The 21,875-nt window shown below is 43.9% G+C and overlaps 1 protein-coding gene across 3 annotated transcripts in view; it reads right to left on the reverse strand.

Moving 5' to 3' along the window:
• PLCB1 (phospholipase C beta 1) overlaps positions 1 to 21,875 on the reverse strand; it is a 479,313-nt gene that overhangs the window by 58,959 nt on the left and 398,479 nt on the right. For all 3 annotated transcript variants that reach the window (XM_083495891.1, XM_083495892.1, XM_083495893.1), the window contains 8 exons: positions 19,379 to 19,511; positions 17,718 to 17,771; positions 16,784 to 17,003; positions 11,642 to 11,822; positions 6,921 to 6,997; positions 6,671 to 6,748; positions 2,322 to 2,379; positions 230 to 316 (listed from right to left, as the gene is read on the reverse strand). In XM_083495891.1, coding sequence (XP_083352017.1) covers positions 230 to 316; positions 2,322 to 2,379; positions 6,671 to 6,748; positions 6,921 to 6,997; positions 11,642 to 11,822; positions 16,784 to 17,003; positions 17,718 to 17,771; positions 19,379 to 19,511 — 888 coding nt within the window. The remainder of the gene's footprint in view (positions 1 to 229; positions 317 to 2,321; positions 2,380 to 6,670; positions 6,749 to 6,920; positions 6,998 to 11,641; positions 11,823 to 16,783; positions 17,004 to 17,717; positions 17,772 to 19,378; positions 19,512 to 21,875) is intronic.

Raw genomic sequence — 21,875 nt, forward strand, 5'->3', positions numbered from 1 at the left:
AGACTTGAGTAAATATGGTATTTTTGTAGGCTACCCCCTCCCCCAATGCACACTCATTTGTGCGTTAACATTGCCTATATTTTTTCTTTCCCTGTGATGAAGCATTGCACCTCTTTCTCTGATATTTCTTTCGTTAGCATTCATAATTAGAGGCCTGGTCGAGTATCAGCCTGACATCGTCCATAAGCAAAAAAATAATAATAAAAAAATGGTGCTCAAATCTCCTTACCTTGGGCTTTTCATCCAGTATTTGCTGACGAATCTCCTTGTGCTTCTCCACAAGTCTTTCCTGCCTTTTACTTTGAGCGTCTTCTAGCTGGAATAAAGCAGGGAAACAATTCATTGCATTCAAACATGTGTATTTCATTCTTCAGTTCTATACTGAAGTAGTTCTGTCCAGGATAGAACAGTATGACATAAACATTCTTAGTAGAATATTTGATTTGTTTTTGAACAAAACAATGCTTATTGATATATTATGTATACTTGGAGATTTAATTTAAAACCTTACATTCCCCCCCCCAAGAAATGTGCAGTTTAAAACACACTCAAGAATACAAGAAGAAACAGCTGAAGTTTATAGGTAGTTGATAGTAGCATTTAATCACACCATCATCCAGCACCAAAAATTAGACAGCTTTGCACAGTTAAGGATGAAGCCAGGACTAATTTTATTTCTTACCAAAGAATAACAAGTAAGAAGAGTGAGAAATAAAAAAGAATGCCAACAAATCAACACATTTTCTTTGGGGGTTTTTTTATAACTAAAAGCACATGTTCTATAGAACATTGTTGTGTACTTCTAACTTTCACGTATGCTGCAATGCAATTTTTGACATCAGCTTCTGAATCAATTGGCATGTATGCCATACTCTCTTGAACAGGAATTTCTGTTCATTGGCCCTAGCATTGTTGCCCTCTCCCTGTTACCTATTGATCATCCTCCACTCAATAGTCAATTTCAAACCTTCATGCATTTCACAAGAATGGGAGGGAGACTACTGGCTAAATCTCTGTTCACTAAGCCTCTAAAAACTGCAGCACAAACCTAGAAAGGCTACTTTTTCTGAAGAAAAGCAGCTTTGGGAGGGCTTTATGAGCGATGCAAGAAAGCATCCCATAGGGAGCATTCAACTCTTTCTCTGACAGTCATTTTTTATCTTCCTGTAATGTCACTGGCCCTCTTCCTGCCCCAGTGAGTTGAAACACCAGTGGAATCTCACAGGAGGAAAAGTCTCTGGGAAGGACCTGGAGCAGTGGAGAAAGGAATAAACACCTGCTCACTACCCACTACTGCTCTGCCCAAAGCGGATCCCTCTCAAAGGCACTTTTGCTCACAAAAAGCAGCCATCAGCTCTGTGTTACATGCATGTGTGTATAATGCACAATGGCTAACTTGTGAAGCCTCAGCTATAGCTCCTCCACATACCTATGTTGAGCCAAAGCCAAGCATCCATCCTGCTGGGTCTGGGACTGCCTGTTTCACCATTCCTGGTGAGGAAATGATGGCTTTTGTATCAGTTTTTAGCTGGGAAACTGACCCCGAGTTCTGGGAAATGCCTTCTCTCCAGCTGAAATTGATGCAAACAGTGTCATGCTATTCTTTCCAGCAGAAATGGATGCTCTTTGGCTACCTCTGCTGTCTCCCTTGCCATCAGGAAACTCACTAGGTCATTGGGGAGCCGAGGAAGGGAGCGAGGTAGTACCAGGTGTGTGATTTCAAGGTGCAACAGGCCATGCTCCCAGCCTGCTCATGACAGACTATGAGAAGCGCCAAACTTGACTTGTGCCTGCCTCCCTGGAATCAAACCTGGTCATTTGCCATTATGAGCCCTTACATTCAATTTCCCGTGACAACATTTTGCAATGTATTGTAAATGCTGGAAGGGGACTCTGCTCAGATTTCTTAGAACAGCTTTGAGACATTACCTTACCTGCAGGAAGAGGATTTTTTTTAATTCTCCACACTTTCTGTTCCTCCGCAACATCAGATCTGAAACACAGCTGATAAAGTTTCCAACATTCCTTCACATTTCAGATGTGATATTGTCATGGGGAAACACTTGACTCCTGCATAGCAAGATAATATTCAAAGTGGCTCTTGGTAATTCTACAGAAGATGGCAAACCAAGTTTGCTAAAAATGTAGCATTGCAAGGAACCATAAATGCAAGATATCTCTTTTCAAGTGAGAAACACTGCTTTCATTGCTCTAACATTATTACTCCGTGTAAACCAATATAAGTACTGGAATTTGCCTGTTATCTTCATGCCATATGCAAATACAGAAAGTTTTGATGAACTTGTATGCAGTGGACTCACCCTTTTAATGTATTGCACCACCTCCTGAATATATGATCGGATCATTTCTGTCTTCTCCCTGGGAGCAAGATTAAAAACTACTGATTCCATTCCATTAATTTTTAACTGGCATTATTAATGCATAATTTGCTAGCTTCTGCCACAAAGATCCTTCACAAATTCTTTGTACATTGCTTTAACTAAATAAGGGGAAATAAAAACCAATCAGCCCAGAAGCTACACATTATGTTCTGCATTAGAAGTGGTTTGACCAGAGACCACAAGTGGACCACACAAACCTTGTGAATAGAAAGGTCATATTGGTTCTTAATGTGTGAGGAAAGAAACCGCAGGCGTGCCTCAGAAACGTTTCAGCACCATGGACAGGGAAACCCATAGCCCTCTTGAACTATAGCTCCCATCATCCCTGACCTTTGACCTTGGTGGCTGAGACTGGAGTCCAATAACTGCACCTAGAGACACCTAAGTTCCCCACCACTGTTTTACACCAAGCAACTCTTCTTGAGCCCATTATCTCTCTCCCACCTTATCTTCTGCAGGGATGGAACAGAGTTCTGTCCCAATTAGGATTGATGCTGCACTGCACCATAGAACCTGCCCCATTCTGATGGTTTCAGCACAAGTCAAACGTAGTGTGATGGCCTGGGACTCGGGCTCAGGCTCGGAGCCAGAGGAGTCTCAGTCCGCACTGGATCCTTTGCCCCAGGCAGCATCTGAACCTAGTCTGGGGCCTGATTCTTGAGAGCCCCAGTCTGCACAAGTTCCCCTGCAACAAGCACCAGCTGGGCCGAGACAGGCGCCTGAGCCTGCTCTGGCTCCAGATGCGGGGATTACCTCGTTGCCTTCAGCTGGGCAATCACAGCTGCTCCACTACCAATTGGGTCAGGAGAGGCTGAGGCGGCCTCTGGGTCTAGTAACCCACCGACATCTCCTGAGCTGCAGAGACTCAGGTCTGAGAGAAGGAGAGACCTGAGTACTCGCAGGAGGAGTGCTTGCCTTCGGGTGGGACAGGGAGGTGAGTCACCGGGGGATCAGGACCGGCCATTACCCTGACAGAGATAAAAGGCTGCCGGACCCCGCCTCAGGTTGCAGGAACAACATTGCTGTTTGCCAGAACCTGCCTGTGATCCTGTGCCTGACCTTGCCTGGTTTCCTGCCTTGTGTCCTGCCTTGGCCCTGTTGGACTCCTCACGGAACCCTTGGATTTGGGACCTGACCTGGACTGCGTTACCTGGGTTACCCCCAGACCCAGCACACGTAGCAAGGTGTCATCACTGCTCCCTCACTACACCGCAAGGCAGGGCTTAAAGTGGCAGAAGGATGTTGCCAGGCTGCACTAGGCTTCACCTCACATGCCTAAAAGCTTTCAGAGAAGGCAAGGAGATGACTCTTTACTGTGTAACAGCCTCAAATCATGAACAAGGAAGTCCACACCAGGGATGAAGAACCCATTGGTCTCCAATCCCCCATCAGCCCCAGCCAGTGTGGTCAAAGATGCTCCAAGGTTTAGTCCAGCAACCTCTAAAAGGCTGCAGGTTCCCAACCTTTGGCCTATGCCATGCACAAATTGAGTAGCAGAATCATTCTAGATTCTAGAGTTTGGGCAAAGAGGAATGTATTCATTTCAGTGTGTTCCAAATTTTGCTGGAGTGGATCAGGTGATTTCACTCATCATAAACACTTCCCCACCTTTCAGTAGGGTCCTTTGAATACAGAAAATTCATGTTTTGTGCATTGTGAGCTATAGCCACATTCTCTTTAGGTCCTCCCTGTAGAAAATGCTGGGGATCGTATGGGTCCCATAGGGACTGCTACTGACCAAAGTTGAAGTTGGAAATTTCATTGGAAATAGCCTAGCACTTAAGAATAAGTGTTTTGCACATCTCATACTTGGCAGTTATTTGAAGGGGAAAGTCTTCTGAACAATATCCAGCGGCTCTGCACTAGTCAGCTTATTGTTCTATGCAATCTTAATCAACAGTATTTCTTTTCCTTGAAATTTAACCATGCCGGCCCAATTCCACTAAGCAAATAGCTAACTACCTCATATAACACAAGCATACAGAGGAGAAGAGGTAATGTGAGGTGATAGAACTTTCAACTATTGTGTGTCTTAACAGAATCCATCTTTACCAGGTCAATAGTCACCCCCCACAATTGTGCATACTTTACTTAGAAAAGTGGTTTTAAATTCATCCATTAAAGCTGCAATTTCTTTCTTTCTTTCTTTCTTTCTTTCTTTCTTTCTTTCTTTTTCTTTGATTTATATACTGCCTTTCATCACAAGAGCTCAGGGCAGTTCACAGAATAAAATACAGGATAAAAACAAGTAAAAGAGTAAAACAAAACAGCAAAACAATAACCCTCCCTTTCCAACATTGCTAGAAATAGTCAAGAGTTGCTAGAGCTTCCCAGTTCAAGATGGCAGCCAGCAGACATCTTGAAACAATGAATTTTATGCATAAACGTGTAAATGTTTAATTATTCCATCTATATTCTGCCATATTTCCATGACCAGACCCTGCTTAGCTTCAGCAGTGACACTGTAGCATGCATCTATAGACCATGTCATGAACCAATTGATGTTGCTAGGATTGCTTTATAAGCCTTCAAATCTTTTTGAACAATTACATGCTCAAAGCAATCCTATAGAATATCACACAATTTTTTATCGCCTAGTCACAATAATTCCCAACATGCTATTCTTTGCACTGTTCACTTGAGACTGAATGCCTCGTGTCTGTCTTCATCAACAACTCTTTGATGTCTGTAGCCTTCTGTTCCCCGCTTGCCAAAATGTTGATGCCATTACTCTCCTATGTCACTGCAGGTTATTATTTTCTTCAAGGTTACAGCTTAAAATATTTACGAGTGCAATCCATCTCCCATTTAAATCAGCGGGACTCTGGATGCTAGGTTTAATTCGAAATACATTGCCCTTTTTTGTGTTATACCTTCTTGTTTCTTTCTTTTGTTTAAAGTGATTTTCCACTTCATTTTTAGTCCTTTTATATCCACATAGAGACTGATAGATGAAACTGACACTTGCAGGCAGTTTTGGATTTTTATGCAGCCTTAAGTGCCACTGAGCATTAATATGTTGGTAGCTCAGCTGTGGGATGAAGCAATTTATGGGTCTGTTCCAGAATGGTAACCAGAACCTTTTCAGTAATGGCTCAAATGATCTGGAGATCTTTCCTCAAGAATGTTCAGCTGGCACCCTTCCACCATTCTCTTTTAGAAAACAGGCATAGGCAAACTTGGCCCTCCAGATGTTTTGGGACGACAGTTCCCATCATCCCTGACCACTGGTCCTGTTAGCTAGGGATGATGGGGGTTAGCTAGCTAACAGGACCAGTGGTCAGGGATGATGGGAACTGTCGTCCCAAAACATCTGGAGGGCTGAGTTTGCATATGCCTGGGTTAAAACAATCCTGATTCAAATAAACGTTTGAGTCAGAATTGTATACTGTTTTTGAATACTGTTTTCCTTGGTTTTCTTCTGACTGCTGTGCTTTTGCTTTTCCGTTGTTTTGTTGGTTTTATGTTGAATTGTAGTCATCTGATTGTGTTTTGCTTTTAAATAACTTTTTGTTTTTGTAGGAAGGTCACACAACAGGTGGGTCCGGGCATTTGCTCATCATCTTTATTGGACTCTCTCTGTAGGGATCCATCTTATCCCAGTTAAGTATGCCAGTGAGATAATTAGGTAGGAGAGATATTATAAAACCAATGCAGTATCATTTTGTAAGAGAAGAAATGGGCTTAACTTGTTAACTGACCCCTTCCCCAAACTCTTTTAACATTTTCTGTTGCTTCAAGAACCACTATGGAACTTATTTTCAATTCCTGTCAAAATGCAGATATTTCTTGAAAGCACTCTTTAGTTTGGATCTAGTTAAATTCAGTTGAGTCTAGTTGCAACTGAAAAGCAATGGCACTTCAGTTGTTGCAATAAGGTGGTTCCGTTGCTTTTAGTGCAATTTAGTCACTGCCAACTTCAGCTGGATTTGGGACTTGGTTTAGGGTGGCCTATTATGATCATGGTTAAAGAGGATGGACTTCAAATGTCAGCATGCATGTCACTCTCTCTGTGTGCGTGCGTATGCACATGTGTGCATGTGTTTCACAGAGTTGCATTTCTAAAATGTTACCAACCTTGGGCCAAAGGGATGTGGGATGCCAAAAGCAGAAATAAATCCATTACTAAATTCCCATTACTGACAACAGTCCATCTGTGTTCACAGCATGCTTTGTGTGAACAGACTCATAGCTTATGTACAGTATATTGTAAAATGCCCCTGAAAAGGGGACTCCCTTAAAGATTAATAGTTGAAGGCCGCACTTACTCATCCACTTGACTTTTATCCTTTGTGATTTTTTCTTGCCTCTTTTTGTCCATCTTTTTCTTCAATTCCTTCTTTTCCCTGCAACAAAAATAAAACCCTTTTTTTCTCTTTTTAAGGCAAAGTTAAGTGTGACGGAGCAAGAGCATGTATATTTACTTGGGCCCCTCTGTCTTCAGTGGGGCTTGCTCTGTAGTGCTTTAGGATTGCAACTTTAAATACAAAGATTTCGTTTACTTACAGCATGCCTTACCTTTCACAAATCTCTTTCAGTTTCTTCAACTGGCTGTTCTGGCATTCCTCTGCTACGTCTGTCAGCTTCTGAATGAGCTGAAAGACAGGGAAAACAGGTGTGTTATAAAACTGCATGAACCACATTTGATTGTTGAATACAGTGGTACCTTGGGTTACATACGCTTCAGGTTACAGACTCCACTAACCCAGAAATAGTACCTCGGGTTAAGAACTTTGCTTCAGGAGGAGAACAGAAACTGCACGGCAGCGGCACGGCAGCAGTGGGAGGCCCCATTAGCTAAAGTGGTACCTCAGGTTAAGAACAGTTTCAGGTTAAGAACGGACCTTCAGAACGAATTCAGTTCTTAACCTGAGGTATCATTGTATTTGGATGGCTTAAGATGTTAAATTATCCCAGCCTCCAACCCTCAGAATGTAAGAAAAACATTGGGGCCTAAATTGCATAGTAAGGGAGCTTGGTATCTGGTGGGCGGGGCTTGTGTGTTTTGCCCCGGAATCAGCCCCTCCCTTCAATGTGTTCCGTTATGTTCAATTAAGAATGCCAGTCCAACTGCTTCTTCTTGCTTCTTGCCCCAAGACTTGTCTCATGTTGTTGTATTCAGTTTCTGTCATTATGCTATTTTGTTACAGTATTATTAAAGCTTAGTTTGCAGTTACGTGAGCCACTTATTTTTATCAAGAAAAATGAAACTCTGCTGAAGAATGGTGGAATATCCTAAACTTGGGGGAGTGAGGAGATATTCCCAGTTTGCCAGGAGTATTGATATTGTTAATCTCCACAACACAGGAAGGGACGGGTTTTGCTATTGCTACTATTTGATGGTAGAGGACATGCATGTTCACTCCCTGTCATCTCTGGGTGGCGTTGAGAAAGACTCCTGCCTGAACCCTACTGCAACAAACAGCTGTGCAAGCCTTTGGGAGACAGAGATGCATCAGAGGAGGGAGGGAAGGAAAGAGAGACAGGGGCCAGTGTTGCCCGTGGTACGCCTGATCATCTTTCATGGCACCCCAGAGTGCCATGGCACATTGGTTGAAAACCACTGCTCCAGGAAAAGGCAAAACATGCAGAAGAAGGAGAGCCACATGGGAACATTCTTTCCTATGTCACAACACTGCCATGTTTAAGGAGCAGAAATGACTTGTGATATACGATGATATACGATATCTTTATTTTCATTGTCCCATACAGGACAATGAAATTGAAAATCTACATAAAACATTCAAAACCCCCTAAAAACTCTGAAACCCCATTTTAAAATACAATATACTATAGAGACTCCTTATGCTGCGTTTAGAACCAGAATTGCATTTGCGTAGAAACTGTTTCTCAGGCGGCTAGTCCTGGTCTTTATAACCCTATACCTTCTTCCAGAAGCAGAAGCTGAAAGAGATCATTTCCAGGGTACCATACAACGCGAAGTTCTACGTGAACTTATGAAGCTGATTTATACTGGGACAGTGTCATGGGTCTACGCAGACCAGGACTGTGCCCTCTGACTGCCAGGGTCCTCTAGGGCCTAAGACTTTCCAGTGGCACTATCTGAAATTCTGCTAATTGGAGATCTTGGGTCTTGAAGCTGGGATCTTCCATATGCAAAGCATAAACACACAACCTCTGAATGACATGGAAGACCCTCACTAAAAGAATCCAGTAATGTCCATTTGACTTATGCTGAGATTTCAAACCTCTTCCACCAATGCGCACAATTTGGCAGATGCTTTGTGTGATTACCAACCACTTCAAAAGTTTACACACACACACACACACACACACACAATTAACTAACAAGCCAGGGTACCAAAATAAGAGTTCTACTTTGCTGTGCTGAATGCATTTGAATGCATTGCGAATGTAGCATCATTTGTAATTCTCAGAATCATTAAAACACTCCCCTGTCCCCCGATAATCCAACAAATCACACTGAAAGAGCAACAAATTCCCATGTCTTCTATATAAAAGACCATCTGCTGATGAGATGCAAGACAAATCAATCTCTGTCAACAAAACATTAGACGTGGGAATAGACACGGGCATCACATTGCCCTCAAAATTTGCCAAATTTGTTCAGAATGAAGCTGCCATCGATGGCTATGCAAGTGCACGACAGTGCACAAACAGTAAACAAATAAGTCAGCATTAAGTTCTAGGGATATTGTAAATGTGTGGTTGTTCTTCATTGGATTGGGTTTGTTTTCTATTTCCTTACAAAATGAACACTGAAGCGTCTTGTTATTTTCATTCTGCCAATTCCCAAGATGAAATCATTTGTTTTCTCATGTGGAAAATACACATCACGTTTCAGCTTTAACCCATTGAAGTCTCCTCAAAAGTAATGGATAAAATTGCTACACCGATGGCCAACTTTACTTCTGATGTGCCAGGCTAGGAATGCAGCCTCCAAGGCTTTCTGTGGCAATGGCTTTTCCTAGCATGGGTAATGTCCTCCATTGCCCACCGACGTCTGCCAAGTAGCACAAAGTGGTGGGACAGAATGAAAGGCCCTGTCTTTGCCAGGAAGGTAGGCCGGGCATAGAGAAGCACTTCTGGACTCATTTTGGACCCCAGCATTCATGGCAGGAAGGCCAATGGGCCACAGGATGACCTCAAACACAGCTGGTCATCAAAAGAACTAGACTTCAAACAACTATCCAAACAAAATGATCCACCCAAATCTGGTAGACAGGTCAACATTATCTGTAGGCTCACTCCTTGCAGTTGTTGTTGTTTAGTCGTTAGTCGTGTCTGACTCTTCGTGACCCCATGGACCAGAGCACGCCAGGCACTCCTGTCTTCCACTGCTTCCTGCAGTTTGGTCAAACTCATGCTGGTAGCTTCAAGAACACTGTCCAACCATCTCGTCCTCTGTCGTCCCCTTCTCCTTGCGCCCTCAATCTTTCCCAACATCAGGGGCTTTTCCAGGGAGTCTTCTCTTCTCATGAGGTGGCCAAAGTATTGGAGCCTCAGCTTCACGATCTGTCCTTCCAGTGAGCACTCAGGGCTGATTTCCTTAAGAATGGAGGTTTGATCTTCTTGCAGTCCATGGGACTCTCAAGAGTCTCCTCCAGCACCATAATCCAAAAGCATCAATTCTTCGGCGATCAGCCTTCTTTATGGTCCAGCTCTCACTTCCATACATCACTACTGGGGAAACCATAGCTTTGTTGGGAAGATGATGTCTCTGCTTTTTAAGATGCTGTCTAGGTTTGTCATTACTCCTTGCAGTAGTGATATATAATATCTGTGAAGTTACATAGCAGTGGCCAGGAATGCATCCTGCTAGATCATTTTTTGGTGGGGGAACAGTAAGGGAGGGCAACAAAGGTTTTCCATTGACCCAAAGTAGGCTATGAGAAATACCCTTCCTGCCAGAACCAGACAAATGCCCTGCCCATAGCAGGGATGCCTGTAGGGGCCGCTGTGCCAAAAGGATTTGGCTTCAAACCCAATCTTATGAGCTGCTGCACAATCATACCAGCTCCCAGAGGTCCTTTGCAGTTGTAAACAACTTTGCTTGACTGTGGTACACAGATGGAATACTTTGGTAACTTTTGATCTTTCGTACAACAAAGTAACCAAGTGTGTAAAGAGCATGGTTAAGTACCTCTGACAGCGTCCACATGCTGGGGGCAGAATGGAACTATATAATACTAGCATTCAGCTGCCTTCTTCTCTTTTAGCGTTCCAAAGAATCTATTACCATCTGATTGGATTCCTGTTTCAGCCCAGAGGGCTGCCCTACACGGGGAGCCTGACCCCATCAGCAGTAGATTTGCAGCTGTAAAAACAAAAGCTCCTTTGGGACAATATATGCATAATATCACTTTGCTGTTTATAGCTTGTGCTCTGGCATCCGTTCAGAGCACACATAGTTTCACAGAAGGCTATTTGGCACAAACAATAACTAGTTGGAAGCCATTTTTAGTGACATCGAAGCTCTCGTTTCCAGGTTTTGTGGGCCACGCTAATCTAACTGCTTATTCTGGAATGATTTCTGATAATTTAATTAGGCAGAGGATGTTGGTTTCAGCTTCAAAGTCATACAGTGAAAGATGCTCCCCCCCCATCCAAAGCAGCTCTAATGACAAACCAATCAATTATGGCCCAATGTTTGTAGTTAGTGTGGAGCAAATTAGAAAGCTTTGCAAGATGTGGCCTTGTAACGGTACTGTAATCAGAATTAGGAAAGTGTCTGAAAATAAAGTGGCCATTGATCCAGCTGTATTTGCAATATTGTTCCACACACACTTTTCACAATTTCCCCCATGCCATTGTGAATCCTTATTTTGTTGTTGTTGTTGTTGTTTAGTCATTTAGTCGTGTCCAACTCTTCGTGACCCCATGGACCAGAGCATGCCAGACACTCCTGTCTTCCACTGCCTCCTGCAGTTTGGTCAAACTCATGTTAGTAGCTTCGAGAACACTGTCCAGCCATCTTGTCCTCTATCGTTCCCTTCTCCTTGTGCCCCCAATCTTTCCCAACATCAGGGTCTTTTCCAGGGAGTCTTCTCTTCTCATGAGGTGGCCATAGTGAATCCTTATATTCTCTTTTATTTCGCAAATTTGTAATGTTAAAGGGATGGTAATCAGAAGCACAGAAAGTGAGCACACCTCCACACAGACACATTTCAAGTGGCCCCAAACATAGCTAGTTCTCCATGCAACCTTGCCATCAAAGAGCTTCAGATAAAGTGTGGAAGCAAGGTACTCATACATACCAATTTAATATGTGCTTGCTTCTGGTACTTTTCACTATAATACTGTTCTTGCCGAAGATTAAGCAGCTGTTGCTGTTGCTTTTCCTTAAGCTCTATTAACTTCTGGGACATTTCTGAATCAAGGGTGGTCAACTCTTGTTCAATAGTCGAAGAACTGTGATCTGGGCTTCCAGCTTCACCTCTGCAGAGCAATGTGGAACAACAAAAGACATTCAATGCAAGTTGTGACAGTACAATGCACATACCCTCCCTTCCCCACACCTGACCATGATTCATCTCAACTTGGATGTGCAGATGTTGTCTGGGTCTTGTGGCTAAGCTACCATAAGCCCAGGGTTCCGCTAAACCATATTTAGAAGCGAGGACTCCCATGCATGTTGACCCATGTCAACTTATTTATAAATGTCACACACACCCGCTGAGGGCACCCAAGCACAAGCTGGCTCGCCATCTGGAAAATGAGCTGAGGCATCCTAAGTTAATGGCTATTCAACCTAAGTCAAAACCTCACTTGGTTCCAGAAATGTGAGGGATCACACAGGTTCACCTTGAGGGGAAAATCAGATTTTACTGTCTGCTGCTTCTTCATTGGTTTAGTAGCTCATAGGAGTGCTCTGCTGACATGAGCTGTACAATGAATAATGTGGCAATTCCTACCAATGGGGCTTTTCATTTTGCCCCCTGACATGTCACAAGGTTGGCACATTACAGCTAAGTGAGTATACATGTTCTATTTTTCAGTGAGCTCGTTTTTTCAGTGGCTCTGGTGCTCTCACATTCTTTAGGGTGTTCACATTAGAGACTTTCTTCCAGGTAACCCACTGTTCTTACCAGTGGTGTAGCATGGGGGGCATAGGGGTGGTTGTCCCGGGTGCAAAATTTGTTAGGGGCACAAAATCTCAGCACCCGGTGCTGCCTCAATGCAGCTACGTGGTTCTGTTGCTGGGCTCCGCTGAAAACAGCTTCTCCATGCGAACTAGGAAGTGACTTCTCAAAACAATGGAAGGACTCTTATCGCAGTAGCGGCAATCTCCTGGGTGACACAGACGTCTTGGGCAGTTGAATGCGCATGCTTGCCCCATTTCCCTCCCGCGCACCTCTGTGCGGCCCCAGGTGCTGGCAACCCACGCTCCTCAGGTTCTTACTGCATTGTTTAACATTACATGCACTGCCTAATAGGTTTTGTCCTGCAGGCATGGATCTCCTCAGGCTGATCTGAAGCTCCTCTATGTTCAAAGGACCCTATAACATTATGCTGCCCAGTGGAAGCTCCAATGTGCTATCAGTGGGAACCAGCATGGTGTACCCTCTAAGAGACTAGGACCAGGAAGGTCTTGGTTCAAACCAACACCTCAACCAAGAAGCACACTGGATGACTGGCTGGTAGTCACTATCTCTTACTTTGGAGGGATGCTAGAAGGATAAAATGGGTATGTGTGTTTAAGGGGGGCATGCACACTAACCTGAGCTCCTTTGAAGAAGGGTAGGATAAAAATTAAGTACATAAAAAAAATGAACCCAACACAGTGTGCTCTTGGGATATCAAAGAATTGATTTCTTCTCTTCCACCCCACCTATTGCTCCTCCTCTGTTTGTCCCAGCTCAGGGTACAGCTGCTATCTATTTGCTACAGAATCTGTTTCCTTCCATGCAAACAAGATTCAGCATACAGTGTGCATGGTGAAAGTCTCCACCCCAAACCCTCTTTAATTCCCAGAAACGTGTTAGCACCAAAGCAGACTTAACGTATTTCCACTAGGATGCTCTGGCAGAGGGGTTTCTTTGCAGCAATATCAAATATTGGTTTTTTGTTTTTTTAAAAGGAGGCAAGAATGTAAAATGATATGAACAGAAATCACACTCAGAGCCAGGCAGAAATGTAACCATGTGGTGAGATCAGTGAGCAACAATAGGACAAAATGGAATGAAGACTGGGGGAAACAGTTGGGGGGAAGAAAGCAATGTTGCGAACCCACCAATCGTTTCCTGGCAGTGAATCTAATTGCTGATCTTCCAAGGACACTCTTGGACTCCATGCATCGCATTTCGGAAGCTGTGGCTTGCATTATTTAAAGAGCCATAGAAAGACCTCCATCTGTCAGCTCAATTCCTTTCAGAACTTGCACACCCCCAAATTCATGCACCCTGACGTGCAAGTATTTATTGGCAACCAAAGGACAAAGTTCACAAAAACCAAAGGTCTCTCAAAGGAAGGCGAAGAGAGCGGAACAGCACACAAAAGCAGAAGGGGGAGAAATAAATTTATTCATAAAATGGAATCTGAACAACAAACTCCCCGAGGAGCAGTGCGATATTTTGGGTCTTGGGAAAGAACTGTAACTCTAAAGGGTGAGGTGAGAAGGGGAAGCAATGAAAGGGGCATGTGAAAGCAACAGAGCAACTGTGTAAGCAAGCTAAGCAGCAAGAGCAATTTAAAGAAAAATTAAAAATTTAAAACCAAGCCAGCACGAATGAAATACATCAGTCTGCGCCCTGACAGATAATCAGAGGTGTTTACAGCTCTACCCAGGTGTTAAGCTAGTTGCCTAGGAAACCACAGGAATAGAGTCTGAAAGTGAGGGTTTACTTAAGGCCATAGCTGTTCCTCGAGAAAGATCATCATCAAGCCTGATAACACTCCCTGTGAAGAATCAGGTTCGCAATTTGGGACTGTTCCTGGACTTAGCCCTGAGCCTAGATGTCCAGGTCTCTGCAGTGGTGAGAAATGTATTTGCACAGACAAAGCTGGTCACCAGCCACACCTGTTCCTTGAGCTGTCTGATTAGGCCATAGTGAACAACTCCAAGTACGCCTGGAGATGTGGACCATTTGGATCCCTTCCATGCGGGATTCAGGCCTCACCATGGGACTGAAACTGCCTTGGTTGTGCTGGTTGATGATCTCCGGTGGGCTAGGAACAAAGGTGAGAGCTGTTTCCTAGTTCTGCTGGATCTCTCAGTGGCCTATGACACCATTGACCATAACACCCTTCAGGACCGTCTAGAGGGGCTGGGAGCTGGGGGCACTGTTATACAGTGGTTCTGCTCCTTTCTCCTGGGCTGTGTCCAGAAAGGGGTGTTGGGGGATGAGTGGGCTCTCAGTTGTGGGGTGCCTCAGGGTTCCGTCCTCTCCCCCATGCTTTTTAATATCTATATGAAGCCGCTGGGAGAGATCATCAGGGGGTTTGGACTGGGTATTCATCAGTAGGCAGATGACACCCAGTTCCACCTCTCTTTTAAATCAGAACCAGTGAAGGCGGTGAATGTCCTGTGTGAGTGCCTGGAGGTGGTTGGAGGATGGATGGTGGCTAACAGATTGAGGTTGAATCCTGACAAGACAGAAGTACTGTTTTTGGGGGACAGGAGGCGGGCGGGTGTAGGGGACTCCCTGGTACTGAATGGGGTAACTGTGCCTCTGAAGGACCAGGTGCGCAGCCTGGGAGTCATTTTGGACTCACAGCTGTCCATGGAGGTGCAGGTTAACTCTGTGTCCAAGGCGGCTGTCTACCAGCTGAGACTCTACCTGCCCGCAGACTGTCTCGCCATGTGGTGCATGCTCTAGTTATCTCCTGCTTGGACTACTGCAATGCGCTCTATGTGGGGCTACCTTTGAAGGTGACTTGGAAACTGCAATTAATCCAGAATGTGGCAGCTAAACTGGTGACTGGGAGTGGCCGCTGGGACCACATAACACCAGTCCTGAGAGATCTGCATTGGCTCCCAGTACGTTTCCGAGCACAATTCAAAGTGTTGGTGCTGAGCTTTAAAGCCCTAAATGGCCTTGGTCCTGTATACCTGAAGGAGCGTCTCCACCCCCATCATTCAGCCTGGACACTGAGATCCAGCGCTGAGGGCCTTCTGGCAGTTCCCTCATTACGAGAAGTGAGGTTACAGGGAACCATACAGAAGGCCTTCTCAGTAGTGGCGCCCGCCCTGTGGAATGCCCTCCTATCAGATGTCAAGGAAATAAGCAGCTATCCTATTTTTAAAAGACATCTGAAGGCAGCCCTGTTTAGGGAAGTTTTTAATATTTAATGCTGTATTGTTTTTAACACTCGATTGGGAGCCGCTCAGAGTGGCTGGTGAAACTCAGCCAGATGGGCAGGGTATAAATAAATAAATATTATTATTATCATTTATTATTATTACTACTACTACTGCTGCCCAATTTCCTAGGATTAAGCCTTATGGAACTTACTTCTAAGTACAGGGTTTGCTGTAAATGTCTCTGTCAGAGCCAGATGGCATGGTGGGGCTGTGCCACTTTCCTGACCTCCCTCCAGCTGAGTTGCTGCTGCATACAAGGTCCAAGAGGGATGACGCAATGGTGCGGTTGCTGTGGTGCAAAAGTGCCTGTAGAGCCTATCTGGCACTCCTGCAGGCAAGCTTGCACCACATCACAGAATCATAGAATCATAGAGTTGGAAGAGACCACAAGGGCCATCAAGTCCAACCCCCTGCCAAGCAGGAAACACCATCAGAGCACTCCTGACATATGGTTGTCAAGCCTCTGCTTAAAGACCTCCAAAGAAGAAGACTCCACCACACTCCTTGGCAGCAAATTCCACTGTCGAACAGCTCTTACTGTCAGGAAGTTCTTCCTAATGTTTAGGTGGAATCTTCTTTCTTGGAGTTTGGATCCATTGCTCCGTGTCCGCTTCTCTGGAGCAGCAGAAAACAACCTTTCTCCCTCCTCTATGTGACATCCTTTTATATATTTGAACATGGCTATCATATCACCCCTTAACCTCCTCTTCTCCAGGCTAAACATGCCCAGCTCCCTTAGCCGTTCCTCATAAGGCATCGTTTCCAGGCCTTTGACCATTTTGGTTGCCCTCCTCTGGACACGTTCCAACCTCAGCCCTCCCCTTCTCCATACCAGTATGCAGCATCAACTCTGCCAAAAGGAGGTCTGGTGAGGGGTGCGGCTCCAACACACTGCCCACTAATGGGTTTTGTGTCAGTCACTGTCCCACAACAGGAGCTATCTTCCTGTGGTGGGAATCTGGAAGGATTCCAAACACTAACCAGGAGTGACATTTGCCTTTTGGTGTGGTCCACTGAAATCAGTATGCTACTGCAATGAAGGGGAAAAGAGAAACTTGTTTTATAAGAGGAGGGATAAACTCCATATACAACATACTTTTTCTTACTGTCTTTTTTAGCTGTTTTCTCCAAAACCGCCCTCCGTCTCAGGTAGTCGTTTTGGATTTCATTATACTTCGTGGTATGCTCTTTTATAAGATCCGTGGTTTTTTTGTGGTGTTTCTTCACAAGGTCCTTCATTTCTTTGTAGTGCTTCTTCTGAAGTTTCACAAACGCTTTCTGTTGCTTGAGCTCCTCGATCGTTTGTGCTTCGACTTCTGAAAATAAGGAGAGGAAAGCTTTCTTTGTCACTATTGCTTCGTATGGACATAAAATGAAAGGCTGTCATCATGCAGACCCCATTGGAGAATTTGCAGGGCTGCATCACAATCCTAGATCTGAATGAAGTCAGCAAAAGAGATGGCCGGTTGCACAACAAAAGAAGCCATGGCATGGGAATGAGAAGGGAGGGACACACAGAGGGGGGAAGTGGTGGTTTAAAACAATAACAGAAGTTTGAATAAAGCAGGGGAGGAGGGCACTGAGGGAAAATGGCAGTTTTAAGCAACAGCAGAGGTTTCAGTGAAGCAGGAACAGGTGGGCACATAAGGCAATTGTGGTTTTAAACAACAGCAGAGATTTGAATAAAGCGGGGATGAAGAGACACGGAGGAAACAGCAGGGCTTTGAATAAGGCAAGGATGGAAGAAAACTGAGGGGGAAAGTGGCAGCTTTAAACAACAGCAGAAGTTTCAGTGGAATGGGCAGGTATGTTATCAATAACTACTGGTTTAAGTTAACTTGCTTTTAATGTTCCATTTCATCCGTATTCTTTTAATTAACATTTTATATTCCATGTAAAACACTCAGGAGTTAAGGATGATTAAGTGGTTTATAAATCCTGTTTAATAAATAAATAGAATCAGGCTGCACTTCCTTCACACAAAAGATCAAGAGATCCTGCTGTATGCATACCATCCACATGTTTCTTACCTGTCAGGACACTCTGAATAAGATCTTCTGTTTTTGCTGGCACTTTCACAGAACCTAGATGGAAAATGCCATCAATAGTCAGGGGTTTGGAAATGACAAATATATGGCCTCAAAGCTATAGGCACACAGGTTTCCTTTTTAAGGTGAGAAAGCATCCTTTAAACGATCTCTCCACATCCTCCAAATTCATGGAAGCTGCCATTGCTCCTCTTTTTACAAAAAAGGCAGTGATTAGTCATACCTGGTATACCTTCATAATGAATACTAACTCAAAATCCACCCGCCCCCTGCCCCCCAGATCCCACAATCCTTACTACCTCATCCACATGTAGTAAAGCTAGAGGTTATTTCAGAAGTCTGCTAGATCAGGTGGATAGGGTGAGTAAGGGAGTGTTTCTTATGAGTCTTCTTAGCTGCAATAATGGTGGTAGGCCTCCAAGAAGCTATGTATCATTATTTCCTTGTCCTTCTTTGCTGCTGTTTTTGCTACCATCACCTATTTCACGCATTGCCCTTCTCTTTCATCCAATACAATCATTGAAACTAAATTGCACAAAAACTGAACGGAAAACAAATAAAACTTAGGGGGTTTTGTGCATGATGTAGTGCAAAATCCAAATAGAAAATAGTTGCGATGTGATCCACAAGCAAGTCCAGGACCCTCAAATTATGTTGATCTTCTGAAAAAAAATGGGCCAAACTAATTCCTCCATAATCCCCACTGCCTCTTAAGTGGCTTCTCGTGAGTCTGAGATATAAAAGTATGACACAATTCAACCCGCATTCCCCTGTTTTCCAAAACTCAGAAGGGTGAAGATTGTCTATTCCTTACTCATAACTACAGTAGTTTTTTCTGCAAAAGGAAAAGTAGGGGATGCAAGAAGTTCAACTTGCCAGTGGTTGGCTGCAGGTTTCTGAGCACAAAATCTACTGATTGACAATATGGTGAAACTGATCCAAACAGGGCATGGGCAAAAGCACTCCAGCTCAATGAGTTTCATGACTGACAGAGATATGAACCTATGTTGCCTGATGCAACCAGTGTTCATTGGGGTTGATAGGGCAGAAGGCAGGGAGGGTAACAGCAGATGGAGCCAGAGGTGATGACAGGAAGAGCTAATTAATTCTAGTTTTGGTCCTATCCCCTCTCTGTTGAGCCCTACAAGGGCAACAATGAGACTAAGGAGAAGGAATCTGACAGGCAGTGTCAGCTCCTGGCCTGCTTGTAAGAAGGCAGGCAGGTGGGGGCTGGTTGAAGGCAGACTGAGTGCCAATTTGCCATAGTGGTCCAACTTCCAGCGGATGTAACCCAGTTTGTTACACTCAGTTGGAGCACAATAAGGTATACAGATAGCTAGCATTCTTCCACCAGGCCTTTCAGCAATTGCAATAGAGCTGCCAGGCAACAGGTTTTCTATATGGGAGGGTAGCAAAGGAGAGAGATTTTGTTACGGGCATTGTCTTTCCAAAACAATCCAATACAGGTGTACTGATGGGCTTTAAATGTCTCACAAAAGAGAAAGAGGAGGGGGAGGGGAAGAAAAAAGGCTGGCCTAATTTCTATTTTGTTCTAATAGTTTTTGAACACAACGAACAAAGACTGGGTTATTTTCCCCATAGAAAGACACTATAAAAACGACACAGCGCAGTCTAGTTCTTACCTGGTGTTGGTTGGCTGGGAGTAACCTGTGTGGATGGTTTTGGGGTGAGGGAAGTGGTGTGGTTTACTCCATTTTCAGCTGGTGCTGGCTTGGGTTCAGTGTGAGCTTCTGAAGGAACTTCTCGCTGTTCCGCCTGACAATACAAAACAATTCCCATAAATATGTAAGGAGGCAAGCAATCTTATAGGAGACATGCTACACTTAATTCTGGTTATTTATTTTCTATACCACTTAATATACAGTAGTACCTCGAGTTACAGATGCTTCAGGTTACAGACGCTTCAGGTTACAGACTCCGCTAACCCAGAAATAGTACCTCGGGTTAAGATCTTTGTTTCAGGATGAGAACAGAAATTGCCTGGGGGAGGCAGCAGGAGGCCCCATTAGCTAAAGTGGTACCTCAGGTTAAGAACAGTTTCAGGTTAAGAACGAACCTCCGGAACGAATTAAGTTCTTAACCCGATGTACCACTGTATTCTAAATAACTCAAAGCAGTGTACAGAAAACTAAAACAACAATAAACAACTTAAACAAAGTATTTATTACAAAATGACACAGTTACAGAAATAAAAGTTACATGAATATAAAGTTACTAATATATAAAAATCATTATCAATTCATTTTCCTTTTGACACATACGTCTGAGATTAGGGTACATGGCCAATAGCTTGGACATGGATTCTACTTCCAATGATGCACAACTCTCTACCTCTAACTAACTGTATTCACATGCTAAGATTTATTCATATTGCAAGCTTGCTGGGGGAGTTTGTACCGCACCTGGCACAAAGTGATCCTAGTCTACCTTTTCAGAAAGAACTTACAAAATACCTCTAGTGCTCTTAAGAAATAGCTGCCATTACTATTTTAGGCTCCTTTGATTACTTACCAGAAAAAAAATAGTCTTTTGCAAAAACAAAAGCCTAGAATTAATAATGGAAATCTCACACTGCACTAAACAGTACACTGCAGTACTATTACAACTTTTCGGAATAAACTGTCTAGTATTTAAATATTTCTATATACACCTGCATAGACCCCACTTAAATGTGTGCAAATGATAAGTCATGTTTATCCACTCATAATCACAATTAATTAGCCCTAACGGTGAGGTGCTGCAATAAAAATACTTATTGGGGTATCTTGGATCTCGGTCTTTCTTGAATGACTTATGCTCCTATTTTATATTTCCATTCCCAGAAGACAAGGTCTATACCCTCCAGCAAGCACAGGAAATATGATTTCTGCTTGTAGGTCTCAGTACACCACTGATTAATAACATTGTACTATGCAGATATAAATATAATCTAACAGAACACACCAGTCACCACCAGTGAACCGAACATGAAAAAAAATTACTGATCTTCTCTCCCCAGATTAATGTCCCAGAAGTCTGATTACTAATTCACCCCCAAGACACATGAATTGTCCCCAGGACAGCTCACCCATAGTTATGTTCAACAGATAAGCCTATGTAAGCAGTACCTCTATCCTTGCTGCATGCTCGGATGAATGTGCTTGCATCACACAACCTGCTTAGGCATTCCCCACAACCTTTCATTCCTCGCCAGCACTCAATGTCCATGTTTAGAGCTCATTCTTTTTTACTACACACGAATCATCTCAACAGTAGCTACACTAGTGGCCACAGTCATCAAAATGCATCACCGATTCCCATTGCACAAATGGAGCAACGATGAAGGCGCATAGTCTGAGAGTGCCGTTAGGCAGCAATGCACAAATGTATGTAGGGAGCACCTGTTGCCATGGTACCTCACTGGATTAGTTTCTCAGGCAGCTTCGGTAATAAATTGATTTAGAGGGTGTGCGAGTTCTTTCCCTAAAACACTTCAACATTTCAAAATGTGTTACAGGTTCAGCAGTGGGGGAAGAGTTTAAAAGATTATAGCACGAATACATTACGCTGAAAGCTTGCTCAATATTCCCACCCATGAACACTGCATACTACAAATGATTTTTTCACTGCACCAGTTTAACTCTTCAGAAGCTACAGAACAGAACCAGGCTCTGAACATTACGGTATATCCCTTACCCATCTCTGGCACGCAGTGAGAGGCAAGAAGGCTTTATGTTTGCTCCCTCTACTTGCTTACGTTTGCAAGCTGCTTACTTCCCTGGACATATTTATAATCTAATTGTTTCCAATGGTGTTGCCTCTCAAAAACAAACGGCAGAATAAGATTGCTGCTACTGGGTTCGCAATCTTGGAGGTCCACTCCACTTTACCATGAGGCGGAGTTGCGGTGGACCACATGGCCACCCACTCTGCTCCGGGGGTGGGGAACGAAGTCCAGCATTGCCCGGGGGACCCCAGCCACATCATCGTCCAGCCGACCAATCCGGTGGCTGGGGGGCGTGGCAGGAGCAATTTAAGCTTTGGTGTGAGCTGGAGGAACCCTTCTTTGGCTCAACCCTGACAGGAACATCTGGGGGAGCTTGAGTTGGTCTGCATCGATGGGGCTCCCCTTTCTGGTGG

This window comes from Podarcis liolepis (genome assembly GCF_965112155.1).
Source record: "Podarcis liolepis genome assembly, chromosome: 3".
Taxonomy (NCBI): domain Eukaryota; kingdom Metazoa; phylum Chordata; class Lepidosauria; order Squamata; family Lacertidae; genus Podarcis; species Podarcis liolepis.